At 42.6% G+C, this 19,639-nt stretch overlaps 1 protein-coding gene across 1 annotated transcript in view; it reads left to right on the forward strand.

The window, feature by feature from the left end:
* The window catches only part of ARHGEF38 (Rho guanine nucleotide exchange factor 38), a 100,635-nt gene that overhangs the window by 36,323 nt on the left and 44,673 nt on the right, over positions 1-19,639 (forward strand). The window contains exons 2-4 of the mRNA XM_044276792.1: positions 5,994-6,181; positions 8,898-9,021; positions 14,583-14,730. Coding sequence (XP_044132727.1) covers positions 5,994-6,181; positions 8,898-9,021; positions 14,583-14,730 — 460 coding nt within the window. The remainder of the gene's footprint in view (positions 1-5,993; positions 6,182-8,897; positions 9,022-14,582; positions 14,731-19,639) is intronic.

Genomic DNA, 19,639 nt, shown 5'->3' on the forward strand with positions numbered 1-19,639 from the left:
ATAAAATAAGTTTATATACACCCAGCACCAAAGGCTGAGACCCCTGTGTTGCACAGCATGGCGCCCCCTGATGGATGCCAGCGGTAATTTAGCGGTAATTTACCTACTGGCGGGCACAACTAAAACTGCCTCACCGTACCTATTATTACCCTGAAACAAACACCAACAATTGGTTTGGTGCTTAGTACGGGCTGGCCTGCAGTGCAACACAGCAGTTCACAATCTTACCGTACTATATTATTCCCCCTCCCATAACTAGTCCGGTAGCACGTGCCTGATTATTTCTCCTGAGCAGAACGCTGAACTGGATAGAGCTTGTGTGGGTATTTATCAGCTCTCAAATGTGCAATGTCCCTTTTATAATGAAGTCCTTCTAGTACAGTAGCAACACTTTAGACCTGACACAAAACAGAGACCCTAACTAACTAACTAACTAACTACAGGCCTGGTCTAAGTCTCTAGGTGTCAAACTGCAGTGAGATGTTGTCACACCTGTGACAGATGTTAGAAGGTCTGAAAGACTGACTGCACATGAGTGATCTGACATCCTCTTTTGGTTTCACTTTGTCTGTGTGTTGCTGGTGTGTCCACACCTCCTGTTCAGGTGTGGTTCATGTGACTTTTACCTCTCCCTATTTAGTCTGACTTTACCCATCACTCCTTGCTCTGGATAGCTTCATTTGGTTTTGGAAGAGCTGGAGTGTGGTTCTTGTTGAAGTCCTGTTCATCCATCATCCTCCTAAGTTAAGTGTTCCGATAGTTTTGTTTTGTATTCCCCCCTCCCCTGGTGGTTTACTAGGCCTCAGCGAGACGCTGGTTCCTTCACCAGGAAAGGAACGGGTTGTCTCTGCTCTGTCTCTTACCTGTCATTACCCCCGGGCCGTCCCATCATTGCCGGGATCGGGTCAGTGACTGAGCCTCTGTCTGGCTATATTGACTGGCTTCTCAGACCATTATAGGGCAGCACCCCGGCGTATCTAAAAGACACAGGTGACTTTCTCCTGGCACTCAGAGGTCTTGAGTGGCAGGACGAGTTTAACCTTGTGTCTCTAGACGTCGAGAGCTTATATACCAGAATCCCCCGTGATTTGGGACTTCGGGCAGTTAGTGCGATCCTAAATAAAAGCGATAAGGATGCGGCATTTAACAACTTTATCCCCGAAGCATTAGACCTTGTTCTTACCAATAATGTCTTTCAGTTTGATGGACAGTGGTACCGCAGGTACTAGGTACCGCGATGGGCACACCTGTCTCGTGCACATTTGCCAACCTGTACCTGGCGGTATTTGAAGAGACTTACATCTTCTCGATGGACAACCCCTTCCTGCGGCACAGCCACTTGTTTTTAAGATACGTGGATGATATTTTTCTGGTCTGGTCGTGGAGTGAGGGGTCTTGCCATGCATTTGTTGACTATCTCAATGCACATAACCAAATGAATATGAAATTCACCATCAACTTTGGTGGTGAGGCTCTTGACTTCTTGGATGTGCATGTCACCGTAAAAGATGGTATTGTACATACCAGTGGCTACCGCAAGCCTACGGCGACCAACTCCCTCCTCCACCAGACTAGTTTTCATGCGCCATCGGTTAAGCGTGCAGTCCCGTACGGACAATATGTCCGGTTACGTAGGATAAACAATACCGATGAGGGCTTTTACAAGCAGGCTGGAGAGCTTAGGGGTAGGCTCCTGGATAGGGCCTATCCATCGAGAAGTGTCTCAGCAGCCCTATACAAGGCCGCAAAATTAGATCGTAATTCCTTGCTCATGGAGGGGAGAATTGATGCCAAACCCTCACGCTTTGCCTTCTCCTTCCAATACAGTCCTGCCGCTGAAGTAATTAGACAGGCAATCAACCAAAATTGGGATCTACTGAAGGGGGACTCTTCTCTCAGCAACCTTACAAACGAAAAACCGTTGGTCACATTTAGAAGATGCCCCACGCTTAAGGATAAGCTCGTCAGGAGTGCATTTAACATGCTCAAAGACGAGACCTGGCTCAGGAAGCCCAGGGGTAACTTTAAATGTGGCCATTGCTCCTTTTGTGCACTGAATGCCTGCAGCAAAGATCTACAGATAGGGGGAATTAAACACACTGTACGCGAATTTTTTAAACTGCCGTACATCTTATGTGGTATATGTAGTCTTTTGCCCCTGCAAACGTTTTTATATAGGCAAAACAATTCGCCCCCTATTTGAACGCATCCGTGAACATGTCGGTTCTATACGGTCAGGCAGAGGTAGCCCATGTCTCATTGACCACATCCGCACCGCCCACGATGCCCATCCGCATTGTCTCTACTTTGCGGGGGGTCGAGCATGTCCGTCCCATCCCTAGGGGAGGTGACCGGCATCGCCTGCTCCTACAGAGGGAGGCAAGGTGGATTATGCAAACTGGAGCGATGGGAGCGGCAGGTATGAATGACAAGAACGACATGTCAGTGTTTCTGTAAACCGGATGCGTTCAGGATAGAGGGGCGAATATTTTGCAATGCGGTTTCTTGTATTTGCACTTTGCAGTATCTGCAGCTCGAATGTTACCAATACATGAACCACAATATATTCAATTACATCTGAACCTGCATCGCTGTGTCTAAACCTCCCCCGCCATTCATGTATGAACCTGCAGCTATAGGCCGATTGGTATGGGTATTGCTGCATAACTTGTATCTTATCCATGCTTATTAGTTTGTTTCCAGCATCTACATTTGTACCCGCTGTTTATATGTTTTTAACCTACGTCACCGATTCATGGGCGCACAGCTGTGGCTGACGGTGCCGGCCGCCCTAAGTCCGCCTGTATAAAGCGCAAGCCTGCGCGATGACGTATACAGCGGCCCGAGGAAGCGCGATCCCACGCGCGAAACGGCCGTCGCCGCTTGCAACAGTGTGTCCGCCCCTGGATCCTTTATGTATCGTCTTCTAAGGAAGTTCAAATAAAGCAGCAACATTTTGTCTACTCCGGTGAGTGCCGCGATTTCTTCATCCTCTCTCTCCTTATCGCGAACCATTGCCTTAACCTCTGTGTCGCTGAGCAACACGCAGCGGAGTATACTGTACCACAATAACGGTTTTCTACCACTGAAGGCTACATCAGTGAAGGCAGTGCCGCCTTGCATCTCTTTCCTCACACGTATCATTACCTTTAGGGCATCTGAGGGTCACCAGGGTTTTCTTGGTTCCTGTGTATGGGCATCTCTACCATCGAGAGGTGCCCATACGCATAGGAGTTGGGGCCAGGAGCAGAGTTTTATAGGTGGTGACCCTTTTCCTTCCTTACCGGTGAGGCCTAGTGTCTTTCCCCTTCCTTCTTGTTGTCTTTTGGAGTTCTCCCCTACTACATCCGTGACAGATGCATGCACGATCTTACCGACCCGGGTCTGCTCTTTATCCACTGATGTCTCTGAACCGAACAGCCAGTCTCTCCAGCAAACATGAGGTCCTGCAGAGTATGCAGCTTTTGTTTCTTAGCTCTTGTCAGCCTTCCTGGAAACAATCCTTCTTTCCCTGGACAGGATCTGGGTCTTGGACAAACGATCAGCTTCACTCAGCTGCAGCTGTTGTCACTGAGGGGGTCCTCTTTCTCCTGAATCCATCAGTTTGTCTGCTCACACACAGTTCATCAGCTCTCAGCTCGATCCTAAGATGGCTGCAGCTTCTTGTAGCAAGTTCTCAAAACCACACCTCTCATGAATATGGAAATATATATGCAGTCAGTCAGCTGTGCCTGGGAAACAGCAGCATCGTGTTGCCAAACAGCAGAATGTCAGTCTAGAACATTTAATTTAATTCACACACAGTGTTCAAAGAATGGGAGCTGTTTCTCAATCTCACACTGTGATAAGATTTTCAAAATGTATTAAGAGGCACAGGCCTCAATAAATTTGGTGCAACATCTGGCTTTTTATGCGCCAGAAACTAAGACCTATGCCAACTAGGAGCTGGTGTATACTTCAGCCAGTTTCTGGTGTAAATGATAGTAACCTACGACATTAGTGGTGTAAAAACATTGATTAAACTTCCCCACTGTTTCAAGCCATTACCAACCAGCTGGGATTGTGAAGTATTCTTGGAACTGCAGGAGAAAAGGGTTGCCTCTTCACATCATGGGCACTGGTGGAGTGCAACAGTTGCTTTATCATGTTCTCAATGTCCAACACTGCTCTGAAAGCCACTTCTCTGAACCTGCAAAGGACACTGCTCTAATTGTGAAATGCAAATTTCAGATACATGTAATTGTAGGTGGCACATGACTCTGAAGGTTAGGGTTGTGTTGAGATAATTCACGTTGGTTTATTGTAGCACAGATTCCTGTATTCTCCAGAGAGATAATAAAAAGTAGCAGAGTAGGTAAAATATACGAGACTGGTCACTGATGAAGAAGTTAACGTAACTTCGAAACGCATCTGACAATATCGGCAACAATTAGCAAAAATTCAAGACCTACTAAAACAACCCAATGACTTATTGATGAAAAATCCAGACATTGGAATGAAGAACAGACATAGGTCGCAATTTCACTCCAGTGAGGACCATGCTTATCTTATGAGACTTTTTAATAGAACATGCAACTTTTTCGTAAAGACGTGCGACTCTTTCATAAAGATGTGCGACTTTTGTAAAGCTGCTTACGGACGTATAAACTGCTACCGTCAAACCACATTTCTTAAATGGCCGATCATAAATCTGACTTGGCTAAAACTGACTTTAGCCATATGTGAAAGTGGAGTGAGCTGTCATAGTAATGATAAATCTGGCCCATAGTGTGGAGTACTCCACGGACAACACACAAGATATCCTGTATAGTTGAAGTCCAGGCAGTCAGAAAACATAGCGCTGATCACCACGTGGGACGCCGAGACTTAACCACTATAAAGCAGGTATCACTGCCCATGTTGGAGAGCTTGCTGTGAGAGACGCTGAATCTGGGGTGAGTGCTGTAGCTACCACGTGGGACGCCACGGAGGATAGCAGCACATTGCTCTAACAGTGAGTACAGACTTGTGATTAGTATTATAAATATATGGTTACTATTATAGAGGAGATCCAGAAATCGGCATATTAACATCATAACAATGTATCTTTAAAGCAATACAGGATATTCACTGGAAATGACTGTTTGTTTATATAGTGAAGATAAGTTTTTTACCAGCTGAGAAAGAAAAGACATTATATGTTTTCATCAACTATATAGTTGCAGGAAATACTATATAGGGATTATATATGGAATTTCCCCACTGTTGGCTTTGTAGGAGGTGAAGACGACCATACTCACCTCGTATATAGAAAAACAGAGAGGGAACTACATGGTCAAAGTCCTATGCACTTGTTTTGGTTTTTATGCGATCATTTTTTCAAGGTTTTTACATTTTTTTTATATTCTATTTAAAAAAAATATATATTGAGATATTGCCAGCTTAATTGTTTGGGTTATTCCAAGTGTAGTGTGCCTGTCTATATCTAAGTGCAATTTTTAAGGTTGACGGGGTGGGTCACAAAGACAGAGCACCTTATCCGTAGCAAGAAAGGAGGTGAGCCGCTAAATCAGCTATTATTTTATAGTCCAGGTTTTTTCAGCTCACAAGTGGCTGCTAGGCTGGATACGGTTGTATGATTATAAAGTTGCAGAACTTGAAAAACCCGTTTAAAGGTAACTATCCAATATGCAGTTCGTTGCTCTTTATAGGCGACCATTACAGTCTGGGGAAAGGTTTCTACAGTCTACCTCTCACAGACTCTGATGGTAAGTGATCAAGGACATGTGGATAATACACAACAGGTGACCCTAAAACCCATTCTCAGGATCAGAAGATCAGTTTCAGCATTCAAATCCTTTCCAAACTAAATTTTATCACATTGCTATGCCCTATGTGTTCTTTTTTAGAACTTAGTACAATGGTCCAAATAAGTGATACTAGGGATTGTTGTAATAAATATCACAGCAATATTAGTCAACCTTTCCTGATATTATGTTCTATACTGAATACAGAAAAGATGGCACCTAATGTTGCAGCATCTGCTCCTACCTCCCCAATGCAAGACCAAGAGGAGCTCCGCAGGAGGAAGATGGACAAAAGGGCCAAAATCATTGCCGAGCTGTTACAGACAGAAAAAGATTATCTGACTGACCTGGAACTCTGCATTAGAGAAGTTGTCCAGCCACTTAGACAACACCATGTGAGTAATTACTTTTTTTCATCCAGTAGTCCAGTATATAGAGTCATACAGTAACAACACCCACATATGCATTTTTCTTACTGCAGTGTTTGTCCATGCTTTGCATGTTCACATGTGCCAAAGGTGAGCCTATACTTTAGTTTTCCTCTGCCCATCCTCCTGCAAAATAAATTTGGAATTACTATGGTCACAGAAAATAAATCAGGATACAGACTTGCACACCCTGGTGGAGAACATTAAGCTACACAATATTACATGTGCATACAACCAAAGGGGTTAACAAGATTTAATTCTCTTTCACACACGAGTGAATCACAGGCATGTACTGGACAGCACACGTACCCATTGATTTTAATGTGTTTATTTACACATCAGTGCAAGGGCAAACTGGGAACTTAAAGTTGCCCTTGAAAAAACCTCAAGGTGGCCCCATGTTGTAACATAGTTTATAAAGCTGAAAAAAAGACATCTGTCCAGCCAGTTCAGCCTGTTATCCTGCAAGTTGATCCAGAGGAAGGCCAAAAAAAACAAAAACCTGTGAGGTAGAAGCCAATTTTCCATACTTTAGGGAAAAAAAATCCTTCCTGACCCCAATCAGGAAGTAAGAATAACTCCCTGGATCAAAGATCCATCTCTAGTAACTATAACCTGTAATATTATTACACACCAGAAATACATCCAGGCCCCTCTTGAACGCATTTAGTGAAATCACCATCACCACCTCCTCAGGCGGAGAGTTCCATAGTCTCACTGCTCTTACCATAAAGAATCCTGTAGGCATGTCAAAATTGAAAGAAGTACAACACGCTACACAAGTAGGCAGGGTCAACACAAGTAGGCAGGGGCAATACAAATAGGCAGGGGCAATACAAGTAGGTGGGGCCAGCAATACCTTAGTGCAGCACAAAACACTGCCCCAGCAGAATCAAATACTACAATGGTGCTCAAAATACTGACCCAGTAGAACCAAATACCACAGTACAGCACAAAATACTCAAGGCTCAAGACAGCACTACTTAGGACTGTGATGTGGACCAAACACACCCATTGATGTCTATGGGCCGGTGAAAACCACACAACACGAATTGCGTCTGTTTTCTGTGAGTGATTTTCACGGACTATTGGTAGGAGATTCTCTGGAAAATAATTTTCAGCCTAGCAGAGTACATGAATTAAAGATGACACACGGAGGGCAAAAAACAGACAGCTGGATCCTTCACGGACATCTTCAAAGATGAACTACCGACCATCTTGTCACGGATGTCATCACGGTCGTGTAAATGAGGCATTAGGTGTTAAATATAGCAAAAGCAATCAATTAAATTCCACTTTAAACTAAACAGGGCTTCTGTCACCCCCAAAACACAAATTGTTTTGGGGGGCTTGTTAAAATCCTTATTTAACGACTATTCCCTATATAGGGCTCTTACCTTTGTCTGTGGCTTTGTTTCCTTAAAAATCGATCTTTTAAAATATGCAAATCACTTCACTACCAGCAAGTAGGGCGTCTACTTGCTGGTAGCTGCCGCAAAAAAACGAGAAGAGAAGCTGTCACCGGCGGAGGCGCACTGAGGGAGTGCTGAGGAGGCGAGCCTCCTTCTCTCAGAGCGCCTGCGCTGAATGAAGACAGGCGCAGGATTTGAAATGCTGGCAGGGCCAGCCGGAGGAGGAGAGCGTTCGCTGGCCCTGTCAATCAATAGGAGGAGGGGGCGTTTTTTTGCGGCGGCTACCAGCAAGTAGACGCCCTACTTGCTGGTAGTGAAGTGATTTGCATATTTTAAAAGATCGATTTTTAAGGAAACAAAGCCACAGACAAAGGTAAGAGCCCTATATAGGGAATAGTCGTTAAATAAGGATTTTAACAAGCCCAAAAAAATTATTGTGTTTTGGGGGTGACAGAAGCCCTTTAATGTGGCCACCATGTCAGGTCAACTTCTGTTATAATAACCAAAGATAACTGCTGAAAAGGGCAGTTCTCACCCTTTGAAGCCATGCAACATGTATAACATGGTTGTCAAATGAATTGTATAGAGAATATCGCTTTACGTTCTACCTGTGGAGATGTGGCTCTTTCAGAGTTTTTCCCTGTTTTTATCCGCCAGCCGTGCATGGAAACGCAACACACCTCGATTCACTTAAATTGAGCTATTTTGCAGTTCCTCGAACATTGGGTAGATGGGAGTGCAGCTGTGCAAGAGAATAGCAGAATCGACTTTATCCCTTCAGTCTCACGATTGGCAATGGTCCACAAGGTCTGATCCCCACCATTTTGTCAGGACAACTAGTACTTGCATGATAAGAATGGAGAACACAACGGAAAACAATCCAATGCCCATCTTCAGTTTCAAAATTCAATATCAGATTCTTCATGAGGCTTATGGTACGGCCACACATTCAGGTTTCCTGATTCAGTTTTGGAAACTAAAACCAGGGGTAAATTCTAAAAAGAGGAGAAGTTGTATCTGTACTTAATGCTTTCTCTCCTTTCATGATTCGATCCTGATTTTGCTTCTAAAAGTGCATTAAGAAACTCGTTTGTGTGGCCGTACCCTCAGAGTAATTTGACCTACCCCCAATGAGTTATTACTTTTCTACACAATGGATTAGAGGCTATGGGCGAGCGTGACCTTCTTTTAGTTGAGGTTGAATGAAATAAGCAATGTACAATATGTATTATTCTCTTAATAAGCCTCTTTTATGAAACTTTCTTCTCTAGTCAGAACGCTTTGATGTGGATGCACTATTCAGTAACATTGAATCCGTCTGCCAGATATCAGCCAAAATGGTGTCCCTGTTGGAGGAAGCCACAACAGATGTGGAGCCGGAGCTGCAAGTGATAGGTATTTACAAGCTTCCTTTCGTTGCATATGCAGTAGGTATCTATTTTCAGTCTGCATGATCTCATGTCAGCTCCTACACAAAGGAACTCTGCATGGTGGGAGCCTATTGTACTATAGACGCACAGTGTAACCCTAGTACTCAATGGCAATGTATAATAATGAGGGCTTGGAAGGAAAGTTTATACTTTCACTATTTGGAAAAATACTCTTTAATGAATAATGTTATAACTAGTGTTGAGTGAATAGAAGTCAAAATTCAATTTGCTGCTAAGCCGAATAAATTTTCCTTGAAATGGCAGTAAAAACTAAAAAAATACAAACTCACCTCATCCATGTGCGTGTGACCAGGCTGTCTCAGCCATCTTGATTGAAGGTACCGCACAAAATTGCGCACGGGTTGATGTATGACGTCACCACACCGTATGATGTATGATGTCCCGTCGCCGCACGAGATGTCTGCAATCAAGATGGCCGCGACTGCCTCTACGTGAGCAAATGGATATGAAGTAGTTTTTTTTTTTTTTCTTTTACCCTGATCAGCTATGAACGCAGCATCTGAGGAGTTCAATGACGGGGGAGAGCGCCATCGCCATTCCCTGTCATTGCGCCCACTATATACATGCACTTTATGACAAAGTAATTCGTCACAAATCAAATTTCTTTGTGAAATTTGGCGAAGCAGCCGAATCTAATTTTTCATAACTTTGCTCATCTCTAGTTATAACACATTGTAAAAATGGGCATACAGTATATTTCCATCAATAATTAATAAGACTGGAAATGTGCCAGCATTACATCGTAAGTATGAATCTGTTATTTATGGGAGACCGTATCCTCCAATTTCATACATCAATATATTTTTCATCCCTGGAGTACTCATCGATGGTATATTTCTAGCATATACCATCAGTGTACGATTAGTGGGTGTGTAACCGCTGCCTATTAATCGAACAAAGTGACAGTGGTGGTAGGAAAGAGTTGTGCCACTTTGCTTCCTGTTGGCTCCACTTCCGGAGGCAGGATGGCAGATTGGGCGTTAAAGGCATAACTAAATTATTTGCTTTCAGTGCTTGTGCTGAGATAACCCCTTTAAACAGGATACTGCTACTCAGTGCTCCATATCTGGATGGCTCCCCTTTGGTGGCAGCCATCCTGTTCCACTCATTAAAGGGGTTGTCAACAACTTATCCGCCAACCACAGGGTAGGGGATAAGTGTTTCCAGCAGCCCCATACAATTGAATGGAGTGGCGGGCATGTATGTGTGTCTGCCGCTCCATTCAAACAGGAACACGGGCCCCTTTCTAGTGATCCACTGGGGCCCACCAGACACTTATCTCCTGTCCTGTCTGAACCCCCATCCCCCTTGATCATAAGTAAGACAACCCCTTTAAAAGGAAATTCTAACCAAACAGATTTCTTACATTAGATTGGTGGAGGTCTAATCCCAGTGAAGTTTGAAAGGAGTGGCAGTGGAAAGGCTCAGTTGACGCTGCATTTATTTGTGCTGCAGTTTTGCGGTGGTGGTGGTGGTGGGGTGATGAGTGTTCCTCTTTCATTTCAGCAGTCGTGACCCCACCAAGCTATAATTATGCAGCTAATATGTAATTAATTAGCATGGCTAGAATACGAGTCAAGATATGCCCCACTCCATAGTAAGGTTCACATTTATAGATTTCTGTACTCCATTCCTGCTCACCATTTAAGGCTCTTTAAAATGGAAATCTGGCCATTAAAGGAATTCTCCAGGAATAAAAAAAAAATGAAAATACTTAAATATTATTTTATAATAGATATATTCAAAAATACGTTTCATTACTTAGAATGGCTTGTTTTGTCTAGGGAGCAATCATTAGGATAAATAAAATGGCTGCCGTCCAATCAGTACACACAAAACCTGTCCTAATCACACAGGAGGACAAGTTACTTCACCACAATGAGCCATAGTGCTGCCTCATCCTCCTCTCTGCTCTGCTTATCAGGAATCGTGATCCTGAATGCAGGTGAATCTCTGTGGGAATGGAGATGATGAGGAGACATGAGAGGAGGTGGGGATGTGGCTAATGAGCAGCAGCACTTGTATGCCGTCTACCTTACCACAGAGCCGATGTTAATGTTTTCAGGACACGGTTCTTTAGGCAGGGTGTAAATGAATGATCAGAGTTTACCTCCAAGTTAGGTGATACTGACTATAAGATAGTGGTATTCTGAGAGGCTAGCCTACAAACACTGACATGTATTGGGGTATGCTTGTATCCACATGTAATGAACATTAAAATACGGTGCATGAATTTTGGATAATTGGTGCTATAATTAGACCTTTCCAAACATAGCCGTGTGGTTTGTGTATGTGTGGTCAGCAAACGTAGTGACTACTCTAGCACAGTCATAGTGTAGATCACTGGTTGAAGCATAGACCAGACGCTATTAGCCTAGTACAGACAGTGTGGCTTATAGAATATAGTTCTCTCAGAAAATAGCCAACAAGTGCATTGGTAGGTGTCAGTAAGGATCACAGAGGTTCACTCCTGAGTCTGCAAGTATACTGGACCGTGTTCCTTTTTTCTCTGCTTGCAGATGATTAGCAGCACCTTGCTAGCAAGCTAAGAATTATTCCAGACTTTAAGTAATACAGAGGGTTATACACAAATCCCTATCTGTACTCTTGAAGTTTGGTTGCCTGATGGTCACATTTTGTGACATACAGGATTTGCCCTATTTTAAATAGATTACAATAAAGTTTAGTTTTTTTCTTTTATTATGTTCATCAGGCTGTGATAATATATCCATTACCACAGTCTGTCCTGTCCATTCTCTCTGTACTTCATGTCTCATCATGAACTAAATTCCCCAGAGATTCATCTAAAGTTCTTATCATCTGTATTCAGGATCATAATACCTTACAAGTAGAGAGGAGGATGAGGTAGCTCTTTACCTCAGTGTTGTAAAGTAACTTGTCCTCATGTGTGATCAGGACAGGTTTTGTGTGAAATAATGGGACAGTGGCCATTTTGTTTCCCCTGATGATTGCCCCCCAAGACAAAACGAGCCATTATAGCTAATGAAAGGTATTTGAGAATATATTTATAGTAAAGTAACATTTAAGTATTTTCATTTTCTTAATTGCTGGGGAACCCCTTTAAGCACTTAGGGCTTGTAAGATGGTATGATATATGTGTGAATATATGTAGCTTTATGTGAAGAGATATAGCAAAAAAAATATATAAAAATCAAGTAGGTCTCGAACCTGTGCCTCTCTGGTTGCTGTGAGGCTACTGTACACCTGCCAGTATACTTGGAGTTTCACTAGAGCTTAAAGGGGTTGTCTCACTTCAGCAAATGGCATTTATCATGTAGACAAGGTTAATGCAAGGCACTTACTAATGTGTTGTGATTGTCCATATTGCTTCCTTTGCTGGCTTGATTTAGTTTTCAATTGCATTATACACTGCTCGTGTCCATGGTTATGACCACCCTCAAACCAGCAGTGGTGGTTGTGCTTGCACACTATAGAAAAAAGTGCCGGAGTTTGCAACTTTTTCCTATAGTGTACAAACACGGCCACCGCTGCTGGATTGCAAGGTCGTCGTAAACATGGAAACAAGCAGTGTATATTGTGATAGAAAAATTAATCAAGCCAGCAAAGGAAGCAATATGGACAATCTCAATACATTAGTAAGTGCCTTGTATCAACTTTCTCAACACGATCAATGCCAATGTTGCATCTTCTTTCATCTAAGCAGTAATGTGATCATTACACAAGTGAAACAGTCCTGCACATTGTTATATGCCAGCAACTAATAACTCTAACCCCATCAAGGAGTCTTCAAGTGGAGCCAAGAAAAATATTAGTATATGTCATTATTCTTTATGTAGATGTTCCTTATTATAAATTCTAGACTGCATCCATTGTTTGACTTTCAGCATGAACTACGTTTTTATATATTGTAAGGGATTGTTTACTCTTAGGGGGTCACCATCACAGATTACTTCACCAGACAAGGGTAGAATGTCCAAACTCGTGCTTTATTCCGGACACTTCAGCAAAAAAAGGTTATGAAGTCGCAGCTCCAACTCATCACATGTGACATCCAAACAAAATAATAAACACTTGCCCATCTAGGCTCTAACTAAAACATATGACGTGTCTCTCTGACTCACCTTTACATCACAGTTCACACACTGTCTCAGGTGCAGCTTTCTCAGCCCAATAGTCCAGGAGCCTCCAGGCGGTAGCAAATATGAGTTCCTTTGGGAGATTGTGGTCCAGCAGTCCTCCAAACTCTGGCCTCGTGACCCTTGTGCCGCAGGTGTCACTGCATCCCCCAAATTCCATGCTATTTCCCAGCCTCATGGCCCCTCAGCCTAGCCCGACTGAGACCACACACACAGAGCCTCAGCAGGCCTCTGTTTCCGGATAACACACTCCCCTAACTGACACCCTGGGAGGTGCTTTATCCCAGTCTGATTATCGCAGACCTCACCTACGATCCTCTCTGGATTAAGGGAACACCCGTCCTATCTGCCAATCCAACTAAAATCCAGTCCAGAATATACCAAAAACAACCTTGTCTCAGCAACCTACATGCTGCTGAGACTATTGCATCCTGGATTTTAGCTATTCCACCCAGCTGAGGTATCTGAGTGGGATATACACGCCTTCCCGCACTGTCCACCTTATCACAATATGTTTTTCTTTATATTATGTTATTTTACACAAATACAGCATTTATATGATTGTCGCTATTGCCATTAACTAAGGATTTTGTTAACATCTCCTTTTACATGAGCAGATTTAGCCAGGAATGAGCGACGATAACCCATATTCTGTAGCTAGTCTATCGATGCATGTTTATAGAGGACCTGTGCCCTCTCCTGACATGTCTGTATTAGTAACTATTTGCATTCTCCATGTACTAATAGTTCTAGGGCACATGACTCTATGTTGTGCCACTCTTCTAAAATTCCTACTAGAAGTGTATGATTGAATTGCTAGCAGTCTGCGATATAGAGAGAGAGATGGATATATAGATAGATAGATAGATAGATAGATAGATAGAAAGAAGATAATTTGAGTAGCACAGTGTTCCAATGATTACGGTGAGCCAGCGGCTGTAAAAGCGATCCACCATTCAAAAAGATAAACAATGAAGAAATTCAATGGCGCTCCCAAAAAAAAGTAAATTAAAAGTAGTGTTCTTTAATCACCAGACAGGCTGTCTGGTGATTAAAGAACACTACTTTTAATTTACTTTTTTTGGGAGCGCCGTGGAATTTCTTCATTGTTTAACTTTTGGATGGCACATAGATAGATAGAATAGATAAGGTAGAGCTGCAGAGTTCTGCTTAGACTGACAATAGGGGCTAGCCATGCCTACCTGATCCTTCGCACTGCGGTAAGAAGAAAGAAGTCAAAAAATGGTGAAGTGCTGGAGAGGTTCTTAATTCATGTATTTATTGTGTGTAATTCATGTTAAACCTGCTAGTTCTCTGTAGTTAGTAATATATTATATCCACATAAAGTCGGCAAGACATATTCAGAAGTGTTAATTCCTGTCTGCAGGTGAATTATTTGTGGAGATTAAATGTCCACTAGAAGAAGTGTACAAGATCTACTGTTATCACCATGATGAAGCCCACACTCTACTCGAGTCCTACGAGAAAGACCCAGAAATGAAGGAGTATTTAAGACAGTGTACACAATCATTAAAGTAAGACCATTTTCAAATATAGTTTTAGTTTCTTCTGAACATTTCAGGTGTTCTGTCTTCATACAGGTTCACAGAGTGTGCAGTCTAACATTCAGCATAAACCATTCCTATCTTCCAAATAAGATGACTGTTCTTTGTAGTGTAACTTGTTTATTGGTAAAACAGGATTGTTGACTGGTAAAACAGGATTGTTGACTGGTAAAACTACGAGAATACAAATAGCATGTATAAGTATAAAGTATAGATAGCATGTACTACAACATTTTTATTAACACTGAGGCACATGGTTAAATGGCTGCTTGTACATAAGATTACAAGTCTAGCTAACTGTAGTAACAAATCCCTGAGTAACAATTACGACTAGCTGAACAGCTCTGCATAACATCATATCCCTGAAATAAAGGTAGCTCTCTCCCCAGATATGCATTTACAAGGATGGTGGGGTTTGAGAAGGAGATATGTGCCCTCGAGACAGGAGACTTCTCTTTCCCAGGATGCTTTTCACCCCCACAATACAGTACACCACCCACAATGCAGTAGTATTGTAACAGGTAAAACTAAGTGTAATACAACTTAATACCACTAGATGGTGCTATAACCATACTAACCACTTGAGAAATACCAAGACTCTGGCAGAATGAACTAGAATAATTTTCTAACCCTGCTGGGCAGAACATCAGGCATTTGGTTTGTATGTCTGGTAACCAAGGACAGCAACTAATAAGATACATCAGATCCTTTACAAAACTGATAAGGTTAATAGTTTATAGAAAGAACACTGATCAGAAAAGAGATCATGGAATTTAAAGTTTATTGCTAAACTTGGATTATCTCCTATGTGTATTAATTAGTGAACTGTCCCCACATCAGCTAGAGTATGATAACCCCAGGGCTTTTTATCATTGACCATTATCAGCCACCATGTTAAGTGGATGCTATAATATGGCACTCATAGCAGTCTATGGAGTCCTGCCATTTTCTGCAGATCCTCTCAAGCTCTGTCAGGTTGGATGGGGACCATTGATGGACAGCCATTTTCAGGTCTCTGCAGAAATGTTCAGTTGGATGCAAGTAAGGGCCCTGGATGGGTCATTCAAGGACATTTGCAGAGTTGTCCTAAAGCCACCCCTGTGTTGTCTTGGCTGTGTGCTTAGGGTCATTGTTGTGTTGGAAGGTGAAACATCAGCCCAGTCTGAGGTTCTGAGCACTCTGATCAGGTTTTAGTTAAAAATATCTCTGTACTTTGCTCCATTCAGCTTTCCCTCAACCCTGACCAGTCTCCCTGTCCCAGATGCTGAAAAACAGCAGCCACCACCATGCTTCACTGTAGGGATTGTACTGGGCAGGTGATGTGTCTGGTGTCCTGGAATTTAGGCCAAAATCTTGTTTTTTTCAGACTGTGCTTCTTACAGTCTGAAGGTCCTTAGGTGTTTTTTACAAACCCCAGGCAAATGCTTTATTTTGACCACTCTGCCATATAGCCCAGGTTGGTAGAGTGCTACAGTGATGGTTGACCTTCTAGAAGTTTCTGCAATTTGCACACAGGATCTTTGGAGCTCAGCCGGAGTGACCATTGGGTTCTTGGTCACCTCTTTTACCAAGGCCCTTCTCCGCCGATTACTTAGTTTGGTCGGACAGCCAGCTCTAGGAAGAGTCCTGGTTGTTCCTAACTTCTTCCATTTAAGAATTATGGAGGCAACTGTGTTTTGGGGAATTTTCAGTGCAGCAGAAATATAATTGTACCCTTATCCAGACCTGGGCCTCCACACAATCCTGTCTATGAGCTCTACAGGCAGTTCTTTCTTCCTCATGGCTTGGTTTTTGCTCTAATATGCATTATCAGCTGTGAGACCTTATATAGACAGGGGTATCTTTCCAAATCATGTCCAATCAACTGAACTTACCACAGGTAGACTCCAATCAAGGTGTAGATCATCTCAAAGATGATGAAGAGAAACGGTAGGTCCCAAGAGCTAAATTTCATGTGTCATAGCAAAGGGTCCAAATACTTATGTCCATGCAAAATTTTTGTTTTGCCTTTTTAGTAAATTTTCAAACATTTCCAAAATTCTGTTTTAACTTTCTCATTATTGAGTGCAGATTGATGGTGGAAAACTTTTTTAAAATTTTATTTGAGCACAATGCCGCAACATACAATATGAAAAATTTAAAAGCCTGGAGACTTTTCAAATACATTGTATACCCTGAACACTGTACTATATGGGAGGGCAGTTCAGATATTATATAGTACATGACAATCTACTATAGAAACACAGCTAGAACCATCCTTGTACCTCACATGGATCCAAAGATCTCCCCATTCATTTCTCCAACTGAACGTGGGGACGTGTGCTTTTTGCTGCCGCTCTTTCTCTGTAACAGCTCAGGGGGTGTAGTAAATTTTTCTCCCTGTAATGGTCACAAATGGTAGATGCAGCTGATTGCAGTTGAAGCATGCAACTGATCATGTGTGACCATGCTTATATATCTTACCAAGTGGACATGCACATTACTGTACAGATTAAACATCAGGGGATGCCATTATAATGCAGTAAAGAGAATGTCTTACAACTGGAGCATTTTTGTAAAAACTGTAAATTACAGAAGTGCTTTTCACCCCATAAGACACACTTCCCCCCCCCCCCCCCCCCCAAAATGGGGGGGAAATGTCCCTGTGTCTTATGGGGCAAATACTAATGAGCACCTCCATTATGGAAGCGCTCATTAGTACTGGAGGACTGGAAAGCAGTGAATGCAGCGTTCCAGTGGCTCTGTACTCACCGCTTCCTGGTCCTCTCCTGTGGGCTGACTGTGACTGCTCACAGCGTGAGGATTCTCTGTGACCTCACGCTGTGCGTGTCGGGTATCAGCACAGCCGATGGCAGGAAGAAGAGAGCTAAATCCTGGGAGCCCGTGGCGTCCGGAGCAGGAGAGTCAAGTTGATTTATTTTTTTATTTGCTCTGCGGCATGGGGTTCTCATCTGCGGCATGGGGGGCTCATCTGTGACATGGAGGTGCATCTTAATAAAATGCAGTGTGTACAGCTTGTTCTGCAAGTTCTTTTACCGAACAAAGTGCCCATGAAGCTTTAGAAACAATCCACTTGAGGATAATATGACATTAAACATGAATCTACAAATGGCACTGATTATTTTTTTCATTATTAGTTCCTATAGAGATTTATGGGGTTTTGTTATTCAAATTCTATTATTCTTATGGTTCTAATTAATTCCAGTCACATTATTATATCATACATATCAATGAGATTCTTCAAGAACATTAGTAAACCTTGCACGTGATCGCTGCAGCCAAAGTGCCCTGTTCTGCTACAGTTTGTGCATTCATATTTGCATTCACTTGCATCAAAGACACCCCATTATACTTGCACTGGAGACCTGTTGTCTTTTACACATTATCCACAATTCATCTCAGCAGAGCCACAATAATTATGTGAAAGTGAAAAGAAACCGTTTGAAGTGTAGAATTTGGGTTGGTAACTGGAGACTACAGCAACCAGATTGGGGATTTGTATATGGGTGTACAGTGGAATACATAGAAAAGAGGAGGCTTATAGCACAGATTGGGCTACATGCACACGACAGTAAAAAAAAAAAATGTCCCTTAAAAACGGACAGTTTTTCATGACCATTTTGCATCACTGTGTGCGTCCATTTTCTGGCCGTGTGTCCGTTTTTAATGTCCGTTTTGCATCAGTTTTTCAGGTCTGTTAAAAATGGACAGGAAAAATGGATGAATTTGATTGGCAGTTATTTCTAGACCCACCCTTCTGAGAACACGACCCACAGGATGGTAGGCCCCCAGCTAAAATAATGTCCCCCATAGTGTAGGATTTTTTTTTATGCTGCCCCCAGCTTTAATAATGCCCCCATGTAGGCTCCCAGCTAAAATAATTTCCCCCATAGTATAAGATTTTTTTTTTTACTGCCCCCAGCTTTAATAATGCCCCCTTTTTTGGCCCCAGCTAAAATAATGTCTTCGAAGGTGTAAAAAATGTTTTTATAGTGCCCCCATGTAGGCCCCAGCTAAAATGTCCCCCGTAGTGTATGATTTTTATTTTTTTTCTGTCCCCAGCTTTAATAATGTCCCCCATGTAGGCCCCCTGGTAAAATAATGTCCCCCATAGTGTATGATTTTTTTTTTTTCCGCCCCCAGCTTTAATAATGCCCCCAATGTAGTCCGCCATCTTAAATAATGCCCCCCATAGTGAATAATTGTTTTTAATATCCCCAGCTTTAATAATGCCCCCAATGTAGTCCCCCATCTTAAATAATGTCCCCCATAGTGTAGGAATTATCTTTTTAATGTCCCCAGCTTTAATAATGCCCCCAATGTAGGGCCCCATTTTAAATAATTTCCCCCATAATGGCCCACCACAGTTTTTTTGTTTTGTTGATTTTACAAAAAAATTATAAAAATAAACTCCCCTTATCCACTTGCTCGCACTGCAGCAGTCTCTTCGCTCTTCACTGAACTGGACCTGCAGAAGGTGCACGATGACATCATTGCGCGCTCCCACGTGTTTACGTCACCACGCATATCGCAGGTCCTTCGGCAGGTCCTGCTCAATGAAGAGAGAAGAGACTGCCGCACCGCGAGCAAGTGGATGAGGTGAGTTGTTTTTTTAATCCCATCACATCCGTTAGACGGGTGCACTCCTGTCAATCTTCCGTTAAAAACAGTCCCATTGATTTCAATGGGTCCGTCTGACCGTGAAAACGGCCAAAAATAGGACATGTACTATTTTTGGATGGACGCTATTCGCTGGTCGTTAAAAGAACGGCCATGTGAATAGCCCCATAGACTTTCATTGGTGCTAAAAATGGCCGTGTGACAGCCGTTACTTGAACGGCCGTCACACAGCCATTATTCACTGTCGTGTGCATGAGGC

The sequence above is a fragment of the Bufo gargarizans genome, chromosome 1 (assembly GCF_014858855.1).
Source record: "Bufo gargarizans isolate SCDJY-AF-19 chromosome 1, ASM1485885v1, whole genome shotgun sequence".
Taxonomy (NCBI): domain Eukaryota; kingdom Metazoa; phylum Chordata; class Amphibia; order Anura; family Bufonidae; genus Bufo; species Bufo gargarizans.